Source organism: Trichosurus vulpecula, chromosome 7, assembly GCF_011100635.1.
Source record: "Trichosurus vulpecula isolate mTriVul1 chromosome 7, mTriVul1.pri, whole genome shotgun sequence".
Taxonomy (NCBI): Eukaryota; Metazoa; Chordata; class Mammalia; order Diprotodontia; family Phalangeridae; genus Trichosurus; species Trichosurus vulpecula.
Window position 1 is genome coordinate 272,663,007 of NC_050579.1, and position 26,567 is coordinate 272,689,573.

At 42.6% G+C, this 26,567-nt stretch overlaps 2 protein-coding genes across 2 annotated transcripts in view; one reads left to right on the top strand and one right to left on the bottom strand.

Annotated features, from left to right (window-relative positions):
• Positions 1-18,783, top strand: part of UHRF1BP1 (UHRF1 binding protein 1) — a 63,701-nt gene extending 44,918 nt beyond the window's left edge. The window contains exons 10-21 of the mRNA XM_036766488.1: positions 4,908-5,078; positions 5,466-5,614; positions 6,108-6,249; positions 6,572-6,765; positions 7,195-8,663; positions 11,149-11,342; positions 11,878-12,032; positions 12,127-12,277; positions 13,087-13,334; positions 13,967-14,075; positions 14,204-14,310; positions 14,808-18,783. Of these exons, the coding sequence (XP_036622383.1) occupies positions 4,908-5,078; positions 5,466-5,614; positions 6,108-6,249; positions 6,572-6,765; positions 7,195-8,663; positions 11,149-11,342; positions 11,878-12,032; positions 12,127-12,277; positions 13,087-13,334; positions 13,967-14,075; positions 14,204-14,310; positions 14,808-14,933 (3,215 nt within the window). The 3' untranslated portion in view covers positions 14,934-18,783. The remainder of the gene's footprint in view (positions 1-4,907; positions 5,079-5,465; positions 5,615-6,107; positions 6,250-6,571; positions 6,766-7,194; positions 8,664-11,148; positions 11,343-11,877; positions 12,033-12,126; positions 12,278-13,086; positions 13,335-13,966; positions 14,076-14,203; positions 14,311-14,807) is intronic.
• A 287-nt stretch (positions 18,784-19,070) lies between these two features.
• TAF11 (TATA-box binding protein associated factor 11) lies at positions 19,071-25,671 on the bottom strand. Its single transcript, XM_036766489.1, has 5 exons — positions 25,421-25,671; positions 21,437-21,576; positions 20,930-21,017; positions 20,559-20,655; positions 19,071-19,703 (listed from the first exon to the last, which is right to left on the bottom strand). Exons 1-5 carry the CDS (start codon positions 25,583-25,585, stop codon positions 19,573-19,575), a joined length of 621 nt encoding a protein of 206 aa, XP_036622384.1. The 5' UTR covers positions 25,586-25,671; the 3' UTR covers positions 19,071-19,572.
• Positions 25,672-26,567: the final 896 nt, after the last annotated feature.

Sequence of the window (26,567 nt, forward strand, 5' to 3'; positions counted from 1 at the left end):
AACCTACTTGTTTTAGTCAGAAGATATTCTGTAGAGACAGTCCTGCTCTTAGGGAGCTTGAATTCTGAAAGAGGGCCACAGTATATACAGGAGGGTTGAGCTACAAGGCAGATGAAAAGGTCCAGGGGTCCATGAATTAGGGCATTAAAAACCTCACAATCCAGTGCAGACAGGCAGAAATAGTAAATGCGTCCTTTTCAGAGCATGATGCAATAAAAATTACATGTAATGAAGGGCCATGGAAAGATAGACTAAAAATTAATTGGAAACTAAATAATCTAATCCTAAAGAATGAGTAGGTCAGACAACAAATCCTAGAAACAATCAACTTGATCCAAGAGAATGACAGTAATGAGACAACATACCAAAACTTATGGGATATAGTGAAAGCGGTTCTTAAGGGAAGTTTTATATCTCTAAATGCTTACATGAATAAAATAGAGAAAGAAGAGATCAATTAAATGGGCATGTAACTAAAACTAGAAAAAGAACAAATTAAAAATTCCCAATTAAATACCAAATTAGAAATTCTAAAAACCAAAAGAGAGATTAATAAAATTAAGAAAACTATTGAAATAAGACTTAAGAGCTGAAATTTTTGTGAAAAACCCAATTAAATAGATAAACCTTTGGTTAATTTGATCAAAAAAAAAACCCAAATTACCAGCATCAAAAATGAAAAGGGTGAACTCACCACCAATGAAGAGGAAATCAAAACAATAATTAGGAGCTATTTTGCCCAACTGTATGCCAATAAATTTGACTATCTCAGGGAAATGGATGAATACTTACAAAAATATAAATTGCCCAGATTAATGGAAGAGGAAATACAATACTTAGCCCCATTTCAGAAAAAGAAATTGAACAAGCCATTAATGAACTCCATAAGAAAAAAATCTGCAGGGCCAGATGGATTTAAAGTGAATTCTAGCAAACATTTAAAGAACAATTAATTCCAATACTATATAAACTATTAGGAAGAAAAGGTGAAGAAGGAGTCCTATCAAATTCTTTTTATGATACAGATATGGAACTGATACCTAAAACAGGAAAAGCCAAAACAGAAAATTATAGACCAATTTCCCTAATGAATATTTGAAAAAATATTAGCAAAGATATTATAGAAACTTATGTCGAGGATAATACACTATCACCTGGTAGGATTTATACCAGGATTGCAGGGATGGTTCAGTATGAGGAAAACTATCAGCATAATTTGCCATATCAACAACAAAACTAACAGAAATCATGATTATCTCAATAGATGCAGAAAAAACATTTGGCAGAATATAACACCCATTCCTGTTAAAAACACTAAAGAGCATAGGAATAAATGGGGTCTTCCTTAAAATGATAGGTAGCATCTATCTAAAACCATCAGCAAGCATTATATGCAGTGGGGATAAGCTAGAAGCAATTCCGGTAAGATCAGGGGTGAAACAAGGATGTCTGTTATTACCACTTTTATTCAGTATTGTACTAGAAATGTTAACTTTAGCAAGAAGAGAATAAAAAGAAATTGAAGGAATTAGAATAGGCAAAGAAGAAACAAAACTATCACTCTTTGCAGATGATATGATGGTATACTTAGAGAATTCTAGAGAATCAAGTAAAAAATTACTTGAAATAATAAATTTAGCAAAGTTGCAGGATATAAAATAAACCCATATAAATCATCAGCATTTCTGTATATTATTAACAAAGCCCAGCAGCAAGAGATAGAAAAATTCCATTTAAAGTTACTGTAGGCATTATAAAATATGTGAGAGTCTACCTGCCAAAACAAACCCAGGATCTATGTGAACACAATTACAGAACACTTTTCACACAAATAAAGTCAGATCTAAGTAATTGGATAAATATCAGTTGTTCATGGATAGGCTGAGCTAACATAATAAAAGTGACAATTGTGCCTAAATTAATTTACTTATTCAATGCCATGCCAATCAAACTACCAAAAAATTATTTTGTAGAGCTAGAAAAAAAACAATAACAAAATTCATCCGGAAGAACAAAAGGTCTAGCATATCAAGGGAATTAATGAAAAGAAATGCAAGGGAAGGTGATCTACCTGTACCAGATCTTAAATTGTACTATGAAGCAGGAATCATCAAACTACTTGGTACTGGCTAGGAAATAGAGTGGTGGATCAGTGGAATAGGCTAGGAACGCAAGACACAATAGTCAGTGACTGTAGTGATCTGTTTGATAAATCCACAGACTCCAGCTTCTGGGATAAGAATTCACTATTTATCAAAAACTGCTGGGAAATAATATGACAATAGTATGGCAGAAACTAGGCATAGACCAACATCTTACACTCTATACCAAGGTAAAGTCAAAATGGGTCCATGACTTAGATACAAAGGCTGATACTGTAAGCAGACTAGGAGAGCGAGGAATAGGTTACCTGTCAGATTTATGGAGAAGGGAAGAATGTATGGCCCAACAAGAGATAGAGAACATTATGCAATTTAAAGTGGATGATTTTGATTACATTAGATAGAAAAGTTTCTGCACAAACAAAGCTAATGCAACCAAGATTAGAAGGGAAGCAGAAAGCTGGGAAACAATTTTCACATCGGTGTCTCTGAAAAAGGCCTCTTTTCTAAAATATATAGAGAATTGAGTCGAATGTATAAGAATACAAGTCACTCCCCAGTCGATAAATGGTCAAAGGATACGAACAGGCAGTTTTGAGAGGAAGAAATTAAAGCTATCTGTAGTCATAAGAAAAAATGCTCTAAATCACTACTGATTAGAGAAATGCAAATCAAAACAACTCCGAGATTCCACATCACACCTGTCAGATTAGCTAACATGACAAAACAGGAAAATAATAAATGTTGAAGATGGTAGAAAATGGGAAAACTGAGCATTCTGGAGAGCAATTTGGAACTATGCCCAAAGGGCTATAAAACTGCATACCCTTTTACCTAGCAATACCATTTCTAGGGCTGTATCCCAAAGAGATCATAAAAATGGGAAAAGAACCCACATGGATAAAAATATTTATAGCAGCTATTTTTGTGGTGACAAAGAATTGGAAATTGAGGGGATGTCCATCAATTGGGGAATGACTGAACAAGTTGTGGTATATGAATGTAATGGAATACTATTGTGCTATAAGAAATGATGAGCAGGCCAACTTCATAACAGCGTGGAAAGACTTATATGAACTGATGCTAAGTGAGAGGAACAGAACCAGGAGAACATTGTACGCAGTAACAGCCACATTGTGCGATGACTGACTGATAGATTTAGCTCTTCTCAGCGATGCAAGGATCAAAGACAGCCCCAAAAGACTCACGATGAAAAATGCCATCCACATCCAGAGAAAGAACTATGGAGTCAGAATGCAGAGTGAAGCAGACTCTTTTCTCTTTTGTTTTCTTTCTCATGGTTTCTCCCATTGGTGCAACATGACTAATGTGAGAATGTGTACGTAGAGCCCATGTAGGATTGCATGCAGTCTTGGGGAGGGGGTGAGGAGGGAAGGGAAGAAATGCTGGACTATTTTATAGTGCCAGAGACTGTGGTGGCGAGAATTGTCTTTTCTCGCTAGTAGCTCTGGCTACTACCATTTACCAATATGACTTTTGGCAAATCATGTAAACTCTTGGGACTCCAGTTGCCTTGTCTTTAGGTTGAAGTAGTTGGACTGAGGTCTCTAAAGCCCCTTCTAGCTCTTAATTAGTAATCCTGTGCTCTTCTCAGAAAAGGGGTAAACTACTGATAAAAAGCGTTGCGTGATTTGTTGTTGTGAGATATACTAGCTTTCCTGGTTGTTTTCTCAACTGGTTTTCTTCTATTTTTTCTTTCTAAGGAAGGATTCTGTTGTGGGGAGGGGTTGTCTGGACGTGACTGTGGTGCTAAACACCAAAAAGTATCAATAAAATATTTTTTGTAATGGGTAGGAATTCAATTGATAAGGGGAAGAGGGAACATACTGGGTGTAGCAAACAGCACTAGCTAAGTTGTAGAAGCAAGGAAGCCGCTTTGGCTTGGGTAGAGGTAAGTAGTGTGAGAAATGGTACAAAGGTATTTTGCTGCCTGATCGTAGAGGGCCATGAATACTAGCCACAGGAATTTGTTTTATTTGGGAGGTAATAGGAAATCACTAAAAGGTTCTGCGTGGCAGAGTCATGTAACCAGACCTTCACATAACTGACTTTGTGTAACTTTACCTAACTGACAATGGCATGAAGCATAGATTACATGAGGAGAGGGAGGAGATGGAAAGAAATGTAAAGGAGGGAGGGGGCAGTAGGAAGAGAAGACAGATTCAAGAAATATTGCAAATTGAATCAATAGGACTTGTAAACTGATAGGATATGAGAGATGAAGGAAAAAAGAGTTAAAGATATTGGGCGCAGATATAGGTGGCGCAGTGAGTAGAGCACCAGCCCTGGAGTCAGGAGGACCTGAGTTTTAACCCGGCCTCAGACACTTGACACACTTACTAGCTGTTTGGCCTTGAGCAAGTCACTTAACCCCAATTGCCCTGCCTTCCCCCCTACAAAAAAAAAGGAGTTAAAGATAACGTAAAGGTTTTGTGCATAGAAAGTTGATGGTACAGACTGAAATAGTGAAGTTGGTTGTGAGGGCTGGAAGGGAAGCAATAGGTTGTTCCCTTGGTTTGGGAGTAGGGTAATGGGGAAGGAGCCACATGTGGCACCAATCAAGCACCTTGAGCACTTACTGGCTAGGCATTGATTGCTCCAAGAAGTGGAGATGGTGAGCACTTACTGGCTAGGCATTGATTGCTCCAAGAAGTGGAGATGGCTGGTGGCGTTGGAGAACAGATTTCTGTACTGGGTCTATCTCAGTAGCTTGGGAGTAAAAGGAAATAAAGATTCCTTGACCTGGATGTTCTGCCGAAAGCTTCTTGCTTCTCTGTTTTATAGGAGAGAATTGTAGGCACTGGGTAAGGCACTGTGAGGCCATGGAGACCCGAGGCCAGTGGGCTCAGAAGCTGGTGACAGAATTTCAAAGCAAGATAGAAAAATGGAATGAAGAGTCAGATCTGAAATCTTCCTTGCATCTGGGGACAGACTTACCTTTCCACAAGAAGTCAGGTGAGTTGTGGGGAGAATTGCTCTAGCCTATTTGTGTGCCTTTACATAGCTAGTGGAGATGGAGAGGTAAGTTGCCTGCCTCGGTCTAGTACTTCCGGAAAGTTGCCTCCACCTTAATGACCATAGAAGGATCACTAAAGTGCCGTCCCTCTTCACAAAGAGCTCTAATAGTAAAAAGAAGATTGCCATCACTTTCCATCAGGTTGATTGCCTTGGTCTTTGGTGGAATGACTTCTTTGACACTTTGGTGGAGGTTTTCTCTTCCGCGCCCAGCATAAAAGTCTTTTGGGGGTTTGAACTTCTTGTGCATTTATCATTTTGGCTAAACTTACATGACTCTCCCTTCTCCTCCGATCTGTCCCCAAACTTCCTGTTGCTGTTTTGTAGGAATTTTCTCCAGTCCCCAGAAAACCCCCCTAGAGAGGAGCTCATTACACCGCCACCAGGCTGCCCCCACCCCACTTTGGCCCCCTGCTTGGAACCGATTGCGTTCTAGTTGTTTGGTGGTGCGTGTGGATGACCTGGATGTCCATCAGGTAAGGAGTGTTGCTGCTGAACAGATGTCATATTTACAGATGGGCGCAAGGGAGATCCCTACAAGAGGGCAGTGTGAAGAGGGCTTTAGGATTTTAATGTTTTGCCCGTTCTTTAGGAAGTTGGGTATGTTTATGGGTCTTACTGCAGAAGCTTGTCCAGTTTTAGAACTGTGTTCAGGGAATTTGCTGATGGATGTCCCTATGTACCTTGATGCTATGCACTTACTTAGACGAAGAATTGACTGATTAAACTATTATTAGTAAACACTAAACACTTGGATTGGATTGGATTAAATTGAAATAGGATTGAAATAGTGAAAACTGATTTACGTATCATTCCTATGAGAGTATATCTAAAATGTCGCCTCTCCGTGGGCGGGCTCTTCTCTTTTGCAGACAAGGGTGATAGAGATATTCACTTTGTTTCCCAAACCAAGCTGAGTTTTCTTTTGAATTTTGCTGTCGATATTAATATTAGCTCCTGACGGCTTAGGTTTCTACAGCTGGGCAGCCAAGGAAGAAGCCATCCACCCTCCTTTCATGCAACCGAAAACTCTACAATCTTCCCACTCAGGTCTCCGCCATTCATATTGAATTTACAGAGTATTACTTCCCGGATAATCAGGAACTCCCAGGTAAGCGGTACAACCTGAAGATGAGGGGTCATCATCTAAGCGTCCTTGGTCCCTGTCTCCTTTTATTTCTTTGTGTTGTGCCCCAATTCTGTCAGTGTCATATTCTGTCTCTTCACAGGTATTAGAGATATATACATTATATTGTTTTCTGGCTGCAAATAGTTGCCTGAGTTAAGGCTGATTTCTGTATCTTAGGCTCCAAATTTGTAATCTTGACCTGGGTAGCCTTGCTTTTTCTAATTCTGAATTGGTTGTGGTCTTTAATGGACCATATCTAATTACACTTGTGTTGTTGAAAGTTGTTTTCTTCCCTGCTTTCCAGTTCCTTGTCCCAATCTCTACGTGCAGCTGAATGGCCTAACCTTCACCCTAGATCCCATCAGTTTGCTCTGGGGGAACCTCTTCTTGCTGGATTTATATCGCAGCCTGGAACAGTTCAAGGCTATCTACAAACTTGAGGATTCAAGCCAGCAGGATGAACATGTGGATGTCCTGATGGACACCTTCCAGTTGAAGGTAGAAGGAAAAGTAAAATTTCAGTCCCTTATTCTCAGCTGCTGCTCCCCTTGACGACAGATCCTGGGTTCATTCTGGCCTGCTCACGTAGTGAAAGAGGCAGTAGGACACACTGGAGAAGGGCCCTAGACTTGGAGTCGGAAGACCTGAATTCAAATCTAGGCTCTGTCGTTTATCACTTGGATGATCTTGAGCGAAATAGACCCTTCTGGGCCCAGGTTTCTTCGTTGATCAAGTGAGGGGGTGCACTAAGTGATCTTTAAGGTCTCTTTTAATCCTAGTAATCCGTTGTCTATTTACGATACTGGGAAGCAGGTGAATAAGTAAAGCATCCTGATAGCGTGGATGGCCTCTTTATATGTTAGTGTTAACTGGGGGCTAAGGTGCCTAGATGGCCACTGTGAAATGTATCTCACTCTCTTCCTGCAGCTGAGCCTCCCTCTGGAGAAAAAAGACTTGGCTTCCTTGCATCGTCCCCAGGCCCTCGTTATCTCTACTTCTGCCATGACCGCCACTAATACACGCCATGCCCTGAATTGTAGCTGTACAGACCTCCAGAACATCTTTCGTAGCTTTGCTGCTACTGAGTTCTTTCATTCCAACTATTCTCATTTTCCCAAAGCCCCAGGTGGATTCAGCCTCCTCCACATGCTTTTCCTGCATCATGCCTTCCAAATGGACTCCCGTGTCCCTCAGTTCAGTCCTTTCCTTCCTCAGAGGGATCGGGCCTCCCAAGACCTCTGGTCAATCTACTTCACCCAAATATCCGTGGACTTTGAAGGGACCGAGAACTTCAAAGGACATACATTGAACTTTGTGGCTCCTTTCCCCTTATCCATATGGGTTTGTCTGCCTATCTGTTGGCAGCAAGCCCAGGCACAGAAACTGCTGTTAGTCAAGGAGGGGAAGATGAAGCCATCAGCCAGTTTTGGCAGTCCTGTCCAGCCCATGTTCCTTGCCCCAGAGTCTGGGTCTCATCAGAGGTCAAAGACAGAGTGTGATCTGAAAAGTCTTTCGGGACTTCCTGAGGTTATTAATGCTCTGAGAGAAGGGAATCGAGGTGTGGACAGCAAAGGGCCCACAATGGAAATGGAGGCTACAGCAGATATCCATGTGTTAATCCACTCTTCTTCCCGTGTTCAAGTGAGGCTGAACCACTACCAGTACTTGGCTCTGCTCCGATTGCAGGAGGTACTTCAGAGTCTTCAGGAACACTTGGCTCAGGACACCCAAGCTATGACTGGGTCTCCCTTGCCACGCCAGACAGTTTGCATAGGGATCCTGTTCCCTAGCGCTGAAATAGCCTTACTCATGCACCCAGCCACTCCAACTGGAGAGGCTGGTTCTGCAGGCTCAGAGACCACTAGCCTCATAGATTCAGAGCTCTCGCCTTCAGAGGAGAGGGAGCTGAAGTCTGATGCTTCCTCAGATAGGGGTCCATTAAGCCCAACAAAGGTCCTAGAAGACAGTAGCATTGAAAATTTGGTCACTTTACAGGACAAACTAGATCTCTCCCATAGTAATGGAGTACTGCTGGACCAGGACCCCTCTTCACAGCTGGGAGACAAAGCCCATGAAGAGGAGATCCATAAATCCATGGAATCCTTACAGACTAAAAGACTAGGCAAAACTCCGGTATCTAACCCATGTGGCACACTGCAACAGGTGTTCAGTAGGGACACAGTTCTGAGCGATCAGGGCGAAGTGAACCCCGTGAAGAACATTGAGGAAGAGTTGGCCAGTGCTATACATTTGACCAAGGATGCAACCAGGGAGGCCCTTCATGCCACCATGGACCTCACCAAGGAAGCCATGTCATTGACCAAAGATGCCTTTAGCCTAGGCAGGGATCGGATGACCTCTACGATGCACAAAATGTTATTCCTTCCTCCGGCCAAGTGAGTATCTTTGTCTGCTGCCTATGTGAGCCCACATACCCCTTCCCTTTCCTCAAAATCTTAGACTTCAGAACTTTGTGCACCTTTAAAATGTGAAGCAACAGATACGTCATACGGAAGGTTGCATCGTAGTACAGGGTAAGGGGTTAATTTTTAGACTACTCGTGTTGTTAACCAGTAGTGGTGGGCAGACTGTAAAATGTATATGCCAATTGGAGGGCTTGTCATTAGGGCCATATTCAGTTCTGTAAAGCAGGTAAAGCATGGGTATTTTCTGCACACAAAGGAGCACAAAGGTTGCCTGTGCTTCATATCATTTCATAGAGTACAGTTCTTCTAAAAATAAATTTTTTGGTTATTCTGAACTGTACAAACACCAATAATATAAGCTATTTCATATACAAAGGAGAATAGAGAAGGATTGTACGTGAAACCCTGAATGCCCACCATGTACATCAGTTGTGTACAGATTTTTAAAGTCTGTAATAATTCAGCAGGTTATTTCCGAAGCTGTCCTGGTTGTCTGTGCTTCCTTCGGTGTGCCTTAATCTGGCATCATTCTAATATCCTATATATATTTAGCACTTGACAATTTTCAGAGTAAGTGCTTTCATGTACATTATCTTGCACCAGATCTTCTTTAGGTTTGTCTGACCAAGGTGCCACAGCAAATGACAAGAGCCCTGGGCTCTTGCCTCAGGTCTGCCACCAACTGCCCAGGTAATCTTGGTTTGAGTCACTTACCATCCCTGGACAGATTCTTCATTGATCAAACAAGGGAGTTAGAGTAAGTAATCTCTGAAGTTGATTCCAATTCTAAAAAGAGTGAATTCTGCTTTATCTTTCTAACCTCTTCTTCCACTCTTCTACATCTATCATATGTCTTAGCTGAACTAGAATATTCACCAATCCTTAAATGCGCCCTTCACTTTTCTACCTTCTTACCTTTGCTCAAGGCATTTCGTCTTCCTAGAATAGTGATTTCCTTTTAACCTCACCTGTTTAAATCCCACATCTCCTTCAGGACCCAGCTCAGAAGCCACCTTATTCATGGTCTCTTCCCTCCTTTGAAATCTGATAGCATTTTGTAACTCTCATAATACTGAATACATATTACCTTTAGTTCTTCAGTAAATATTTGTTGAAAATCCTAAACTTATTGGGAGATTATAAATTTTACTCAGCAAATACTTGGTAAATGAACGATTATTACCTCTGTTGCTACATCAGGTGTCATAGATTGCAATTTCTTTTGCAGTTTTTCCTATAAATTCTGACACTTAATAGAATAACTTCTGTAAGCCTTTCCGATTAACGTTCAGTAGTACAATCCCAAAAGTGAGGGTTAAAAACAGCTTATCTATATTTTTTAAATTTCCCAATTATATTATTTTTTTTTGTTAGATCTTGAATTCCAAATTGTTTCCTTCCCTTTCAACCCTTCATTAGAAAAGGCCAACATTTGATATAGGTGTATATGTGGAACCATTCAGTACATACCATTTATTAGTTCTTTCTCTGGAGGTAGATAACATTTTCCTTCATCAGTCCTTCCTAGTTGATTTCCATGATTATGTTACTCAGGATAGCTTAGTCACTCACAGTTACCCTTCAAACAATATTGCTGTTAACATATACAATGTTCTCTTGGTTCTGCTCATTTCATTCTGCATTACTTCATGTAAATCTTTCCATGTTTTTCTAAAACCAAACTGCTTGTTATTTCTTACAGCACAATCCTATACCACCGCTTATCCAGCCATTTCCCAATGGATGGGCATCCCCTCACTTTCCAGCTCTTTGCCACCACAAAGAGAGCTGCTAGAAATATTTTAGAACATATAAGTTCTTTTCCTTTTTCCCCTATCTCCTTGGGAAACAGACCTAGTGGTGGTATTGGCTGGGTCAAAGGATAAACACAGTTTGTTTTTTTTAACTCTTTGGGTATAATTCCCAATTGCTCTCCAAAATGGTTGGATCGGTTCACAATTTCACTATCACTGTATTAGTAATATATTTTTTAAAATATTGCAGTCGTTAAGGGGATATCCATAAACTCCCCCCCACCACCACCATTCCCCATCCTATGAGTCTCTTTGTAACAGAGGAAAAAGAAGAGTTAAATAAAACCAACACAGCCCAGCGGACAACCTGTGCACCAGTTTTTACCCACAGTCCCTCACTACTCCTCTCATGAAAGAAGAGGTGTATGTGTGTGTGTATATATATATATATATATTCTCATTTCTTCTAACAGTCTGACAGCAGCTAAAGGTGTGAGAGGTGATAGAGAAGGTGGTTTTAGGGATAGAGTGAGAAAAAATACATAGATTCTGGACTAAACTAGGTGAATTCAAGTTGGCAGGTATTAAAGAAAGTCATGATCCCTGTTGTGTAGCGGGTGATACATGAAGTCCTGTTCATGTCACTGTAGATGGCTTTGGGAAGAATAAATATAATGTCTATGTGTTATTTTTGAAAACAGGGAGCCCATGGCCAAGGTGGAGGAGGGAGGAACCTCAGTGAGCGGAGGAGCTGCCAAGCTTCGTTATTTCTCAATAAAGAGGACAGTGTCCCAGCAGTCACTTGACGGTGTCTCCCAGGATGGTGGTGGCCCTGAAGATAGGCTTTCAGTGGACAGTGATGGAAGTGATAGCTTTGTAATGCTTTTGGAATCTGGTAAGTAAAAGCCGAGTTTAGGGAAACCTTCAGGAATCCATGCCCTCATTAATGCCTGTATTCATCTCTGGCATATCATCCTATGTGAATTCAAGACAGCAGGATTCAAGAGTTAAAACCTCATAAAACATATAAATTTTCTTAACTTAAAAAAATGACAGATTTCTAACTTAGTAGAATAAAATTGAAATTATACCTCAGGGGGCAGCTAGGTGGTGCAGTCAGTAGAGCACCGGCCCTGGAGTCAGGAGGACCTGGGTTCAAATCCGGCCTCAGACACTTGACACATGTACTAGCTGTGTGACCTTGGGCAAGTCACTTAACCCCAATTGCCCTGCCAAAAAGCAAAAAAAAAAAAAAAAAAAAGAAATTATACCTCAGACTTTATCTTTGCACCATTATAAATGTATTGGTTAGTATTTTGCTGGAACTTAGGGAGAGAGGACACTGGTCATTAAGTTATTTAGCAGCTCCAGTGGGCTTTGGATTGTGTCCTTTGACATCTGGGCCACTTCCCAAATGCTTTTTCTTACAGAGTCTGGATTGGAATTAATACCCCCAGAACAGCTCCCACCAGCATTGGATGATAGTGGTAACCAAGAGAGCCCCAGAGTAAATGATGGTGGCCTGATATCTCCAGAGGTGAATAGCTCAGTTTCACCTAGCAAGAGAGACCCTATTCTTCAGCCGGTTAGTTGTCCTTCATTTCTTCTTCATGAGCAGGGGACAGCCCATTAACCTTGGTTGCTGTAAGTTTCATACCTTGATGATCTTCTCTTTCCAGGTATCAGTTCTGGTCCTAAAGGTAAGCCAGCTGGCTCTTGGTGTTGAAGCACGAGATCAGGACTTTGCCGTGGCCCTGCAGTCAGAGGAGCTAGTCCTCCAGCAGCCAGGCATTGTGAGTCTTTGGCAGTTCCTGCATGAGCAGTGCCCAGGTGAGGGTCACTCCTGCTCTAAGAGGCTTGGTAGAATTTGTCTGATGGGTCATTAGCCCCGTTTTCCTCTGAGATACTTAGTACAAAGGGCATTTGAATAAAGGTTCTAGATCTGGCCTCAGGTCAGTTCTTTGATATTCCTGTTTCTTGTCTACAAAATTGGGATAATAGGAGCTACTCTGGCTACGCTTTCGGGTGATTATATCAAATGAGCTAATGAATATGAAAGCCAAGTTATTCTATCATTGTATGTGCACGGTGATGTATTGTTCTCTCTCCTTATGGCAAGTGTGTTCCCATGACATCCTCCTCAGTGCTGAGCCTTCTCACTCTCTCTGGGAGACCTCTGAGGGAGGAAGAATCCCATGGAAGCCTCTTTTGAGCTGGAGAATGATGGCATCTTTCTGCGGCAGAAGCAGATCTGAATTTTGATTCCTTTCCCATGTTTCCTTTTACTTTGAAGAATAGAACACACACCAGGTGTAGACTTGTCTTAGTCTGCATTTCTGTTGACATCTGCATCTGCACTCTCAACTTCATCAGCATCTAGGATCCATCTTTAAATAATCATTGTCCTTAAAAAAAAAGGTGGGGGGAACTTACAAATGTAGGATAAGTGAGGATATGTTTGGTTTTTTTTCTGGGGTATGTTTATATTGACAAGGAAACCAGAGTCCTGAGAAAGGAAGAGATCTCATTGAGCAGAAGGTCCTGTATCTTAAGCATTGCTCACAAGTTACTGGTTCTTGTCCCGAGGATAGGTCTTGACTGGGTCATCAGAGTGACTTGCCTTCTGTGTTCCCTGCTAGAATCCCCAGCTCTGAAGACGAGCCACACCAAGCCAGCTGTGGGCCTCCGATTCGAGGTGGGACCCTGTGCTGCGGTTCACTCTCCGCTGGCCTCAAAGAGTGGTTTCCTTCACCTCTTGCTCCACGGCGGCAGTCTGGAATTGTTCACTTCGGTGCTCACCGGCCTGGGGCCCTTCTTGGAGGATGAGGAGATCCCTGTGGTTATCCCTATGCAAATTGAGCTGTTGAACATGAGCATCACCTTGAAAGTGAGGAAAAAACTTTGCATTTTCCTTGGCTCTGGGGCCTTTGTTGATAGGGTGCTTAGATGAGTCAACCTAGAGATGCGCAGCCAGGCTTTGTAGTGATTTCCCTGCCTCCCTCAGGTGTCACGTAGCACTGTATGGTTTAGTAAGTGTATTTGTCATGTGATATTATGTCTTATAACCGTCCCTGTTGGGATCTTGTATCCCCACTAGACTATAAGCTTCATGAGGTTAGGGACCATGACCTAAACTTCTTGTTTTTCTTAGTGATGCTGTGATTTGCACAGAGGAAGTGTTTAATACGTGTTTGGTGAATGAGTGAAAATGGGTTGTGTGCGAAATTTGTCTAGCAGTGGAAGCAAAGGCTCATTCACCAAATCTCCTTTCTCTTAGCAAGGCACCCTGGCCCTCAGAGTCAGAAAACTTTGTTTCTCATTCCAGCTGTCACTAATTTGTTGTGTGTCCTTAGTTCCTCATGTAAAATAGGGGAGAATCATCCTTGCCCCTTGTAGATGATGAGAATGTTCTAAGAAATTAACAGATGTGAAAAGTCAAGCTTCTTGGGAAGAAGGTGCTCCAGTAGCCTGCCAGGGCCAGGCTGGGGACATCAGGACGCTGTTTCTCCTTTTCTATAGGATGATAGCCCCCCAGTTTACCCCACATCCCCAGGACCTGTCCCCGTCACTTTGGCCTTGGAGCATATTGTGGTGAAGCGGGATGATAATGGTGTCTTCCACATAGTAGGTCAGTAGATCTTGCATCCATCTTGGGCATGTCCTCCCCTCTTCCCTCTTTTTTTTCTTTGTAAGAACTCTGGAATCTACTTGCTTCGAGGCCACAGTTTGATCCTATGCCGTTGCTTTTTTATCCAGCTGCTGCCCAGGACGAGCCATCATCAGAAGGACCTCAGCATGAGAAAAAGCAACACTCAGAGGAACAGGTGGTTGGATTGCCTACAGGAATGCTCTTTGGACAGCAGGTAAAGACCTGGTCAAGCAGGATGTGGCCCCCACAAATTCACAGGTGTTTGTAGTCTAGGCAGCGAAGCCCTTGGAGGGCTGGAAAGTGTTGCTTTGTGGCAGCTTGGTAGTTTGAGCTCTTCTCTTCTGGTAGCATCAGCTCCAAAGAGGGGCCAAGTAGCACACAGTCACATTCATTCAAATGAATGGCTGCCGATCACGCATTCTAGCTGTTGTCCCAGATGTGCTGTTTAGATCTTGGCACATAAATCCTAATTAAATATTTCCCTGGGATGCAGTGTAGTCATGTTGAAGAGAATCAGTATAGTAATACAATATTCATAAGATCACAGATTTAAAGTTGGAAAGGACCTTAGTGGTCAGAGTCCATATCCTTCTGAAGGCCAAAGAACTTGCTTGTTGTCCATAAATGGAGGAGCTAGAATTCGAATCCAAGCCTAGTGACTACAAATCAGATCTTCCATTATGCCATAACCTTTGATTTCTTACTACTCAGGTGAAGGAGCTGTCCACCCTACAGAAGGACCTTTTAGCCACGAAGCAAGCATTAGCCTGTGCCAACAAAGACAAAGAGAAGCTTCTACAAGAAATCAGGAAATACAATCCTCTGTTCCAGCTTTGACAGCAGTAACACCAGCTGCCTCTGCCCCCGGGAAATAACACCAGCAGCAGCCCTACAGAAGGAGAAGAGCTCCATCTCATGTTGACTATGCTGGAGGGAGAGCAGGAATTCCTGAATCTGCCCTTTGGGGCATGTTTCATTCCTGCCAGCTGTTCCAGCCAAAGACAGGGTGGCTATATCCAGCCCCAGGGGTGTGGGAAGCTTTGTGTGTGGTTCTCACTGTTCCAGTGCCATTCACAGCCTGTCTAAAGCTCCACTTGCTAGTGGGCTGGAGACTTTCAGCGTGGAGGACCATTTCACCTCCTGGTGTCTTTGCAAAAATATTTGCTCCCTCCTTAACATGAGTTTGTATAACAGAGAAGACATTGCCCCTTCCAGTGTCCTCAGAAAGAACCACCAAAGATCACGTCTCAGAGCTTCCTGTAGCAAAACTGAACCAACCTGGCCTTGAGCCCCAACTGAGGAAGTTGCAGCTCCCCAGGGAGTAGGACAGCACAGTGATGGGTGCAGAGGGATGGATGGAGCCCGAGAAGATCCAGAGGGAACACCTTAGGCATGGTGAGAGAAAGGGACAGCACCGTACCAGTTTTGGAAAAGGAGCTGAACATATTTCATCTTTGCATATATACTGCCATCAGATTTTTCAGGAAGGTTTGTTAGATATGAGAAGGAACCAAACTCATTGTGGTAACGTAATAGTAGTAAACAAGGGTGCAATGCCAACATTGTCTCTTCCTTCTGTAAGTTTGTTTAAAACTCAAAACAACAAAAATGGTAAACCGAGAGCTGAGTGGAAGGTCTGATCTGGTAGAAGTGGGTTCCAGATGAGTAATATTCTTGGTTTTGAGCCCTGGTATTCTTGGCCTTTACAATTCCAGCCCCAACCCTCATCACTTCTTCCCTTTCCCCACCCTTCGTATTTAGTAGATGAGAGTGTGACTAGGCAGCTGTTCTCTTAGTATTTACCAGGGTGGAAGCTAGTACTGTTTCTAGCCTTTAGTATAAATATGCAACATGGCCAAGCCTTGCTTCCTTTGTAACTGTGACTTTTTTCTGGGGGAAGTAAACCCTGTTGGCCATGTATTGCCTCTTCTCCCTCAGAAGAACTTGCCTTTCCTCTTCTAAGCAGGCTGCCTCCATGATGTGCAGACCCAGGAAGTGTATCTGTTGGTTAACCGTAACCAGGCAAGCTGGTAAAATCGATACTAGATAGGATAATTTAAGTTTTATATCCGTAACTCATTGAGGATGAAACTGCTTGATTTGTTCTTTGAGTAGCTAAATTAGACTTTTAAAAAGTTTGGCAAGGTTCAACACCAGATTTTTCTAAAGTTACTATGGATTGGTGGAATATGTCCTGCTTGGTACAGGCAGAGAGTATAAGTAGGTTGCTTATGAGAAGTCTTGAGATAAATTCATGTATGATAGCCTCCTAATTAGCTGTCAGAGGAAGTTAGAGCTTTGGGGGTGTACATCACAATGGGCAACCATGTTCTCCCACAACAGATCAAGTGGAATGGATTTTTGGTCTGACCAAGTGAGCATTTCTTGTGTTTGTAAGGGGATTGAAAAAAAACCACAAAGTTGAAAATGAGGTTGTCTCATACTCACTTAGATGGAATAAACATCTCACAGCTAATTGTTTTTTTCTTCCCCTACAAAGAAAATGGGGAAAAGTTTATAATGGACATCATCTGGCAAAAATTAACAGTGGGTCATAGTTGGATAAATAAAAGTGCCAAATTATGATTAAGGCTATCACCTTAATAGTGTCCTGCCAACTCCTAGGGTAAAAGGCAGGGCAGAGTGGCAAAGACCTCGAGTTTTTTGGCTTCCTTCTACCAGGCAGCGTCTGCCATTGTGTCTTGAAATTTCCCTTGGGGAAGGTAGTACAGGTCATCTCTCCCTAGCTTTACTAGGATGACACCATCTAATCACTGTCTTCCATGGCTTCTCAACTGCCCTGTATTAAGGGAGGAAAGAAGACTTTTTCTTAATGAATGTGAAAACTCAGTAGTCCCTTGCCGGGTGTGTTGCTGAAAGTGATGGGGGGAGAGTTGCAGTGTCTCTCTGCCCGCTTCTTCTCTGGTTCCTTGGCCTTGGAGGGGCCCAGCCTTTGAACAGTTTGACCTCCTGTACATGAAACGGTGAAGAAGCTGTGAACAAGACAAATGTAGACAATCCTCAGCAGCTCTGTCTTCGTCCAAACCGCAGCTTTGCTGTCCTTCAACGTGTCTTTATATTCTGCTCTCATGAAGCACTTAAAGTTGTATCATCTAAATTTGTCATGCAGACTTCTCGTTTACATTGCTGCAGGGACTTAAACACGGGACCTTCTCCAGTCAGTGAGATACTGTGTAAATGCCGTAGCTACTGCTGCTTCCGTGTCCGGAGAGGTTGAATTTGACACCAGAATGCTTTTGCAACTCAGCCAGCTCGTTGCTAGGGTTCAGTTATTCTGACCTATGGCAAATGGAGGAGTATATTCTTTGCATTTTATGACTAGCTTTTCCTGACTCAGTTTGACCCTGGAATTGTCATAGATCTCACTGTATGCCTTGCTTTTTTCATAGCTCTATAGATTGGTCCTTGCGTGTGGAATTCGAATGCAGGTGCTAGACACTTCGATAGGTGCTTATAGGTAATCAATTTAAACTGGATAAAACTAGGGCTGAGTATGTTGTGAATTGGAAAGAAGGTAACTTGAAATGTTAAGTGATGGAGGGATTCATCGCATTTATAAAGAAACGTAAAAGCTGTGCCATGTTATGATGTTACGTCACAGCCCCAGAGACAAAGGCCTTGGTCACTTTTCAGTTAATACATTGTCACTGTTTGCTGAGAGACCTGCCTGGATATTGGTAGCATACTTTCAGGAAACTTAAACATGGCATCTAGTTACCTCTTCTGCTCTCCAATTAGTAATCAAGGATTAATCCCATTAATCAGGTTTGGGTAGTAGCCACTGTCATCTATTAAATAATTTCCTCTTCTTCCATCATGTGGATAGTGGGAAGCAACTAACACTCCAGCATCAGGTAAAGCTCTTAAGACCTTTAGATTTTGAAAAGGGACATAGAATAAGCCCTTTAATTTTGGAAGCTCAGGAGTCAAACTCTTCCATAAGTCTCTTCACTGTGACACTGTTTGCTAAGTAGCAAATATGTAAATGTGTTCTTTCCAAATTACTTAGAAATCATTGCAGCCCTAACTACGAGCCTTACCGGGCACCACTGACAGTGGTGGTCCATTGTGACCCATCAGCCCTCAATGCTCAAAAGTATAGTTGGAGCAGAGGTTCCTGCTTTTATACATTCATAGTAAAAGTTGATTTGGTTTAATTTATTGAATTTTGATCAAGACTTAAGAGTCTTGAATCTTTTCCTTGTGGAAACCACTAAAGCATCTTACATGTAGGCTGAGGGAACCTGATTTGGAAAACCCTTTGTCTTAGTAGTAGATATTCAAAATCAGGCTAGCAGATGGATCTCTTCTAATAATTCCTGTTTCACATTTGCTAGGCAGAGCTTCTACCTTAGTAAGAAAAATTAAGAACCATTCTGCTTGAATTGTGATGAAAACAATGCCTTCCCTTTTTCCCAGTGATACACAACAGAAAGTAAACAACTTCTGGGGATTCCCAAAGTTTGGAATTGGCCTTGTTACGCTGATCACTGTCCATAAAGTCACTTCACTCTCCTCTGTCTGAGGAAACAGTGTGGATGTATCTGCTGAACCAGAATCCTAGTCAGTATTAGGAATTTGAATGTTGCAATATCTAATATTTCCATGTGTGTACTGGTTCTGTGAACCACCTGGAAAAATGGTAAATTAAACTTACTGAACAGCATTGCCTATTGTCTGTCTGTCTGAGAGGAACTGAAAGCAGCCTTTTAATCTTGCTTCAAATGCATTTATGAACCCTTTCTATGTGAGATGAGTCAGATTAATAGTAATGCCAGATGAAGTATTTTCAGATGTTTACATTGAGAAGGTTAAGAAAAAATCATCTATATCCTGGACAGAAAGCTATGGAAGGTGAGAACAGGAACCATTTTTCCACACCCCAATCATCCCTGCGGATGACAAGTTTTGAATACACAAATCAAAGTACAAATGTCCCAAGTTAGAAAACAGTTTAACGATCATACACCAAAAACCACGTGATAATGTTTAATTTTGACAAGGCAGTAAAACTATTCTGTCATTCCACCTGTTGCTAATGTTGTAAACTAAACTGTCACATTTTACATGTTAGAAATTTCTGGCCTGTTATCAACGTCAAACCAGATCTGAAGCCCTGAGGGGTTGCAGTTTGGGGTTCCAATGTGAAACTTGCAAAACAAGGTACTCTTGAAATTAATCAAGAAGACTGATCCTTAGAAGACTTTTACCCATTGGAAAGCAGAACATTCCCCCTTTTCAGTTAGCCAAGTAAGAGTTTTCACCAATCCCAACCTGAACTAAATGGTCCTACATTGACAGGAAACAAATCTGAAAGTGGCTGCACTTCTCTACCAGGTAACTTGGGGCTTGAAGATTTGGGGGCAGATGTTCGATGTACACAGTGCCTCAGTGGAAGGAAGTATGGAAGTCAGTCTTTCCATTTTTAGTAGTAGAGCTTAGGAGGCTCCTAGACCTAGTGAAGGATAATTTTTTTGTGCTTTGAGTTAGGAATCTTCCCCTTTGACTTGAGCCTTCGAACAGCTTCCCGCATGTGTTTAGGCTGTAGTGGTGGTAACTCTCCCCATTTCTCACACACATCCAAAGCTAGAAAAAATCCAAGAGAAAAGCATTTAATTACTACATATGAACTTACAATCTGATTTCTTTTGACCCCTCTAACTTTTCCTTCACCTCTTGAGCGAGCTGTGGAAACAGGCAAGAGGTGCTTGTTTCTACAGCAGAATGCTGCTCCTTACCTGGCAGTGGGAGATTTAATCCCAGGTGACTGTTTAAAGCACACCTCCGTTTAAAAGTGACTCAAATTACAAGAGTAATTTCACTTGCTAGAGGTTTTATTTAGACTAGAGATAGTTGATGAAGATTCACTACTGTCAGGGGCTGTGTGTGTGTGTGTGTGTCCCCACTGTGGCCACTTCTTTCAGTTCTCTGGTGTACTTCACCATGGTACCAGTAACAGGTGTGCTGCACCCCCACCCCCACCCCTCCCCCTCACCAGGACCAAAGAGTCAGCTTCACTTCTCTGGGCTAAGGAGGCAGAGTTTTCCTACACACCTTTAGCAGTTTAAGATAGGGGTCTGGAGGGGCAGCTGGGTGGCGAAGTGAGTTCAAATCCGGACTCAGACACTTGACACATGTACTAGCTGTGTGACGTTGGGCAAGTCACTTAACCCCAATTGCCCTGCCCCCCCCCCCAAAGAATTTAAGATGGGGTCTGGAGAAAATCAGAATGCATGGAGGCCATACTTATGTGAATATACAGCACTTCCCATTTGCTCTAACACAATGCAAATGGGAATCTACACTGCTAAGGGAGCTCACTAGTAAAGTCCAAGTCAAAAACAAACACATATGGTCCCTTAATATTTTTCTTGAAAATAAAAGCATTAAGGATTCAAGCCAACGTTTACAATAACACCTAGTATATCAGGCTTTACTCACCTTCTTCTACCACTTCCCCAACGAATACCTTAGAGATGCCTGACATAGCGATGACGACACTCTGAGATACTGAGGTGCCAGTAATAGACTGGATCAGCTTGAAAGACAAAGCATTTTTAAGATTAAGATATTTAAGTCTTAGAATAATTCAGGAAGCTCCAAGGTTTACAAAGCACTTTTAATGACTATCTCCTTTGATCGTTTGAAATAGAATCACCAGAAACAAAACTGCTATTACCCACATAATTGAGGGAAAACTATTTTTTCCACCTGTATTATCTAGGTTTTCATCTTTGCTTCTCAGTGCCAGCCTCTAAATCTGGCTTCATCCTAATGGGTGAGGACAGTGAAACACATCAGTCCATCCTTACCTGTTTGGTAGCAGCCTTAGGGAATGCTGATCGACGGTATACTTCGTAGCGGTTTAGCTGTTCTTCAGAAAAGGAAGAAACCAGGATTCTGAGGAGAAAATAAGGGAAATACCTGAGTTCCCTTGATGTACATGGAAATATATTTTGAGGTGGGAGATTCAGAAAACAGTTCTTTGTCTCAGTGAGCTCGTACCAAATCAGAGTGCACCATACTTCTCACTTCAAGAGAAGCAGCAGTGAAGCAGGAAAATGGATTTTAGCCTGACCACCACATTGGGCACAAATGTGTCCCAGAGTTACAGCGTGTACTTTATATGCCTTCCAAAAGGGCAGTGTTTCTAGAAGCCAACTTTGCAGCTTGTCAGTTTAATCCTTTAATACTTTAGATTTATGGTAAAAGTTAAATTTTGTGAATTATACCGAAACCAGTACAGAAGTTACCAGGTTTAAACTTTTTTTTGGACAAATCTGAGCTTTCAGAGAAGATGATATGGGAAGGTAACTCACTGCATCTTCTGAATTTCATCTTCATCTACTTTGTGCTTTTTCTCTTTCCTGTCTTTAGTTTCTATCTTCATCTTCTTGGCTGCAGGAAGTAATGATGAGTCCTCCCTTCCAGTTCCTGTTAAATCTGATTCTTCCTGGCCCTTGAGCAGATAGGACAAATTAAAGAAACCAGCTTATTCAGTTGGTTGGCTTTCCAGGCTGACTGGATTTGATGATATCATTAAAAATTAGGAAGAATAAACCATTTATTGAGCACCTATTGTGTTGGGTAGGTTGCTTCCCTCAAGGAGCTAATGGTCTCTTAGGGGAAATGTTTAACATATGAAAAAATAAAATTACATTACATCTGAACTATTATACAATTCTTTTTCTTAATCATGTGTTATTAATGATAATGGAATGATATAATTAAAATCCACACATATCACATTTCAGCCCTCATTCCAACCTACCCCTCAGCAAACTAATACTTTTTACCAGCAAATAATTTTACCTTTGTACAGGGCTTTAAAGGAATAGTCGGGCTTATGTTTTAAAACTACCTACCATGGTATATAGATCTACCATTTTGCTGGATATAAGGTGAATCTACGTATTTTTTTTGGTCCCACTGCCACCCTAGGTCTCAAATGTCTAATTCTGGTCCTGGGAAATAGGAATGGGATATCATAGTTCCAGGATTAATCCTCCCCCAAATTTGTAGATATTCCAGGACCAACATGAGGCAGAGAAAGTCTCATGACTGCAAGCACATCAACCAATTACATGTTGTGTGAGAGTAAAGGCATATCTGGTATATTAACCTTTAGCACCTCAGTATGAATTCACCCAGTAGCATTTGGTTTTGACTACTGGGCTTGCCCAACCCATATCATACTTCCATACCCTGATCCAGGTATTGAAGAGAAATGGCTCTGGAGTCAAAAAGACCTGGGTTCAAGTCCTGCCTCTAAGTAGATGTGTGACATCTCAGTGCTTCAAGCAATTCTGTGTTTGAAAGGTCTTAAACAGATGACCCCTTTATGTTCCTTTTCAGCTTTAAATCTGACCTCAAAAGTAGGTGATGGACGTAAGTGGGCAACCAACTCTGAATGGGCCACAGTTCCTGCCTGTGATTCAGGAAATCTTTAATTTCTAATAATATATTCCCAACTGCCTATTTAACACCTCCACTGGATGTTACTCAAAATCAAATTTATTATTTTCTCTTCTCCAACTTACTAGCACCCTTGCTAAAGTTTCTGAGACACAGTATCTCAAAAAAGGGGGTTAGATGAATACTATAGGGTATAATTATACTATAGGTATAATTAATCAACGGAGAATGAGATTCCATGAGGGTTTGGTATTAAATATTTAATAAATTATAATGTTTTAATAGAATGCTGGTCAGGGTACTATGTAGGGGTAAGCTTGTACCTCTTAGTCACCTGGGCTTAAAACCTTGGAATGCTGGGCGTCATTGAACTAGTAGATATGGAGAAGCTGTGAAGTGTTACCTAGATTTCAGCAAGCATCTTAAACTATCTCATTCACCCAGAGGAGAGATGTGGACCAGATGGTAACAGTGAGACAGATTTGACACCAGCTGGATAGTTAGACTCATTCTGTACTGTTTATAGAAGCTCTTGATAAAGATGTTAAAGGGACAAACAGCAAGATCCTAAGTTTGTTTATAATCCAAAGCTGGGGGGGACGCTAACGCTGAATGACAGAATCAGGATTAAAAACATCTTGACAGGCTGGGGCAATGGGCCAAACTTAATAAGGAAATGTCAAGTCTTACACTGGGTTAAGACAATCAACTTCTGACGTACAGGCTGGTGAGGATTATTTATAGTTTGAAAACAAAAATCTGTGGGTTTTAGTGTATTGGGAGCTCAGTATGTGTCACTGGTGTCATGTTTCAGCCAACTCTTCAGTCTGCCACTTAAGCCCTTCTTGCTCTGGCTTCTCACTCACCTTTCTAGTCTTACTTCTGACTGATTGTGTTATATATAATTATGCCTCTACCAATCTGGTCTATTCTTGCCACCCTTAGCTTTCTTACCATCTCATTTCAACTTTCCTTTCCCTTTTCTGAAATGCTTATGTCCTGCATCTGCCTTTCAGAATTGTTTTTCTAGGTCCACTTCAAATGCCATTTCCTGCATGAAACCTCTTATGAGACCACCACACAGATGTAATTATACCTTTCTCTGAAGCCTCAAACATCCATACCTTGCTATTTCTATACTTGTATTATTTCTCTCTCTCATGCTTATCCCCCACATCCTAAGTAGGCTAACAGGATATAAGTTCCTTGAGTGCAGTCACTTTTAATTATCTTTGTATACATTGCAGTGTCTCTCAGGGTGTTCTGTATATGGTAGACACTCAACATGGTATAGAAGTGACCTTGGGAGTTTAGATGCAATTTAGATTATAAATTCATTTGTAAAATCTCAAGGTGAAGAGTGATGGAAGATTATGAGCAGTGTTACCACATAAAACAGGAAAGTAGGAAGGGTAAATCCTGTCTTTAAAAAGCCTAGAAGAGAGACTCAATTGTAAGACAAGTTATTCCAGGGGCATTTAAGGATGAAAATGAACAGAGAACAAGTAGAAGAAAGATGAAAAAGACTTGCAAAGATTTATACAGCAAACTCTTTTCACCATCAAGGAAAATGGAGCCACCACATTTAGACTCTTAATATCATAGTCCTGAATATGCTTTATAGAAGAGGTCCTCACTAAAAAGAACAGAAAGGGAAATGCAGCTGTATTAGCTCAAGTGTACACAAAAGGAATCCATGCAGAAGACAAGGCACCTGACTTTTAAAAAGCCCTTTGTAATCTGGCTCCAGCCTAGGTTTGCAAACTCCCCCTTCACGTATTCTATACTTCAAACTAACCGATTTGCTTTTCTCCGTACACAATATTCTGTACCCCTACTCCTTTCCTTTGCATATAGGCTCCCCCCTCTACCCGAAATGCGCTTCCTCCTCGCCTCTGCCTCCTGGAACTGGAGCTTCTTTCAAAGATCCGCTCAAATGCCATCTGCCTTCAAAAGGCATTTCGGTTGCTAGCTCCTTCCTGCTCACCCAGATCACTTTGTATTTATTTTGTATATATCCCGATTTTCCTCCCCCCCCAGAACGTAAGCTCTTTGAGAGCAAGAACTGTTTGTCGTATTAACACCTCGCCTAGCGGACTAGCATGAATGAATGAATGAATGAATGAAATCAGATCCGTTTGAGATTTTTATACATGAAAACGCTTTGAGAGTTACGTGTACGCTTGTTGAATCAATGAAATCACAGATCCGTGAGTTTTTTACACACACAAATACTGAAGATTTACAAAGATACGCTCACACAAAACACACATATTCGTAACACAAATGTGCTTCTAGGGTTTACAAAGTAGCTTCTTCATTAAGCAACAGCGCCGTAGGGGGGAAAGTAGTAGTACTTCCAATTAAAGGATGAAGTTACTCAAGTGACTTGTCCATGGGTTACACAGCCATAGACTTATGGCTCTCAGGGGAGGAGAAAAAGGAGGGTAACATGTGGAAACAAAATAATATAAAAAGCAAATGATGGCAATACAAATTTAAAAATAAATTTAATATGTTTATTATGTGTGTGTCTACGTACAAGGATTTGACCCGAGTCAAATCAAGTCCAGGGCGTGTCTGACGAAAAAGCGGAGAGCAAGTGTAGACGCGCCAAGACAGCAACCACTTTACTCAGGAGTCAGACCAGTAAAGAAAACGTCAATTCTTTCTTAGGAGAGGCCATGATTCCACTCCCCGTTTAACGTCCGCCCCCCGGCTCCAAGGAGGGCACCACATCCCGCCGACGCCCGGGGTTCGGTCACCGGCTGGGGGAGCCGCTCGTGGGCCCCGGGTCTCCCGGCTCCAAACCTGGGCCTCTCCAGCCACCGACGAGAAGGGGGCGGGGTCCGAGCCCCCGTGGCCCCCAGGCCCGCGGGGAGTCTCACCTCGGCGTCTTCGGCCGCAGCCTCCTTGCAGTCCCCGTTCCCCTTCCCGTCCGTCTCCTCCGGGGCCGCGTCGGGCGGCCGGGCAGCTCCCGGGGAGGCCTCGGGGGTGGCGGCGGCAAAGACCGGCACCTCGCGTGACGCGGAGCCCTTTCCTGCCCGGTCCATCGCGGCCCCTCGGGGACCGAGGAAAGCGTGAGCCCTTCCCCGGGCCCAGGGGAAAGACGCCAGCGCTGGCCCGGCACGGCCTGGCCCGGCCCAACTGACTTCCTGCCGTCGCACAGCAATGACGACACGCTACGGAGCGCCAGAGGAGCCAATCCGCTCCGCGGTCCGGGACGGGGGCGGGGCAGGCCTGGGGGAGGGGCCTGCGGGAGGGCCGGGAGGGGACGTTAAACTTCTTTTTGCGGCAGATTCCTCCGCCAGACCACGTGCCCTGCTCTTATCTCTGCCGGCCGCCGCGTCTAGGGCTGGACGTCCCCACCTGGAGGCGTCTCAGAGCGGCGGGCTAAAGCCGGAATCATTCCCTTTCCCAGCGATGAGCAATTATCGAGCGCTTACCCAGTGCCTGGCACTGTGCTGGGCGCCCGGCGGGGGACGCAAAGACAAGCTAAAAGGACTTCTACCCAAACCCCCTTAACCTGCCTGTTTCAACCCAGGGCGCCCCTAGCCTTCCGATCACCCGGGTGGGCAGCTTTCATTGTCGGCTACTCCGTTTCTCTCCCAGCATCCGAACAATTAGTGCCAAGCCTTGATTCAATCAATCGAACATTAATTAAGCACCTACGAGGTGTCAGACACTGGATTCAAAAGGAGCCCTCAAGGAGCTTACTTACACTCTAATGGGGAAGACCACGTGCGGATAAATATTTACAAAGCAAGCTATATACTGGATAAATGGGAAATCATCAGTAGGGTAAAATAAAGAGAGGCTGGGAAGGGCTTCCAATCAAAGATGGGATTTTAGTTGGAACCTAAAGAAAGCAGAGAGGTCAGTAGTTGGGAGTGGAGAAGGAAGAACATTCCAGGTAAGGGGGAGGCAATGCCTAGAGCGGAGGAATGGAGTGTCATGCTCCAGCTACAGCCAGGAGGATGGTGTCACTGGATTGAAGAATAAGTGTCGGGGAGTAAGGAATAAGAAGACTGGAAA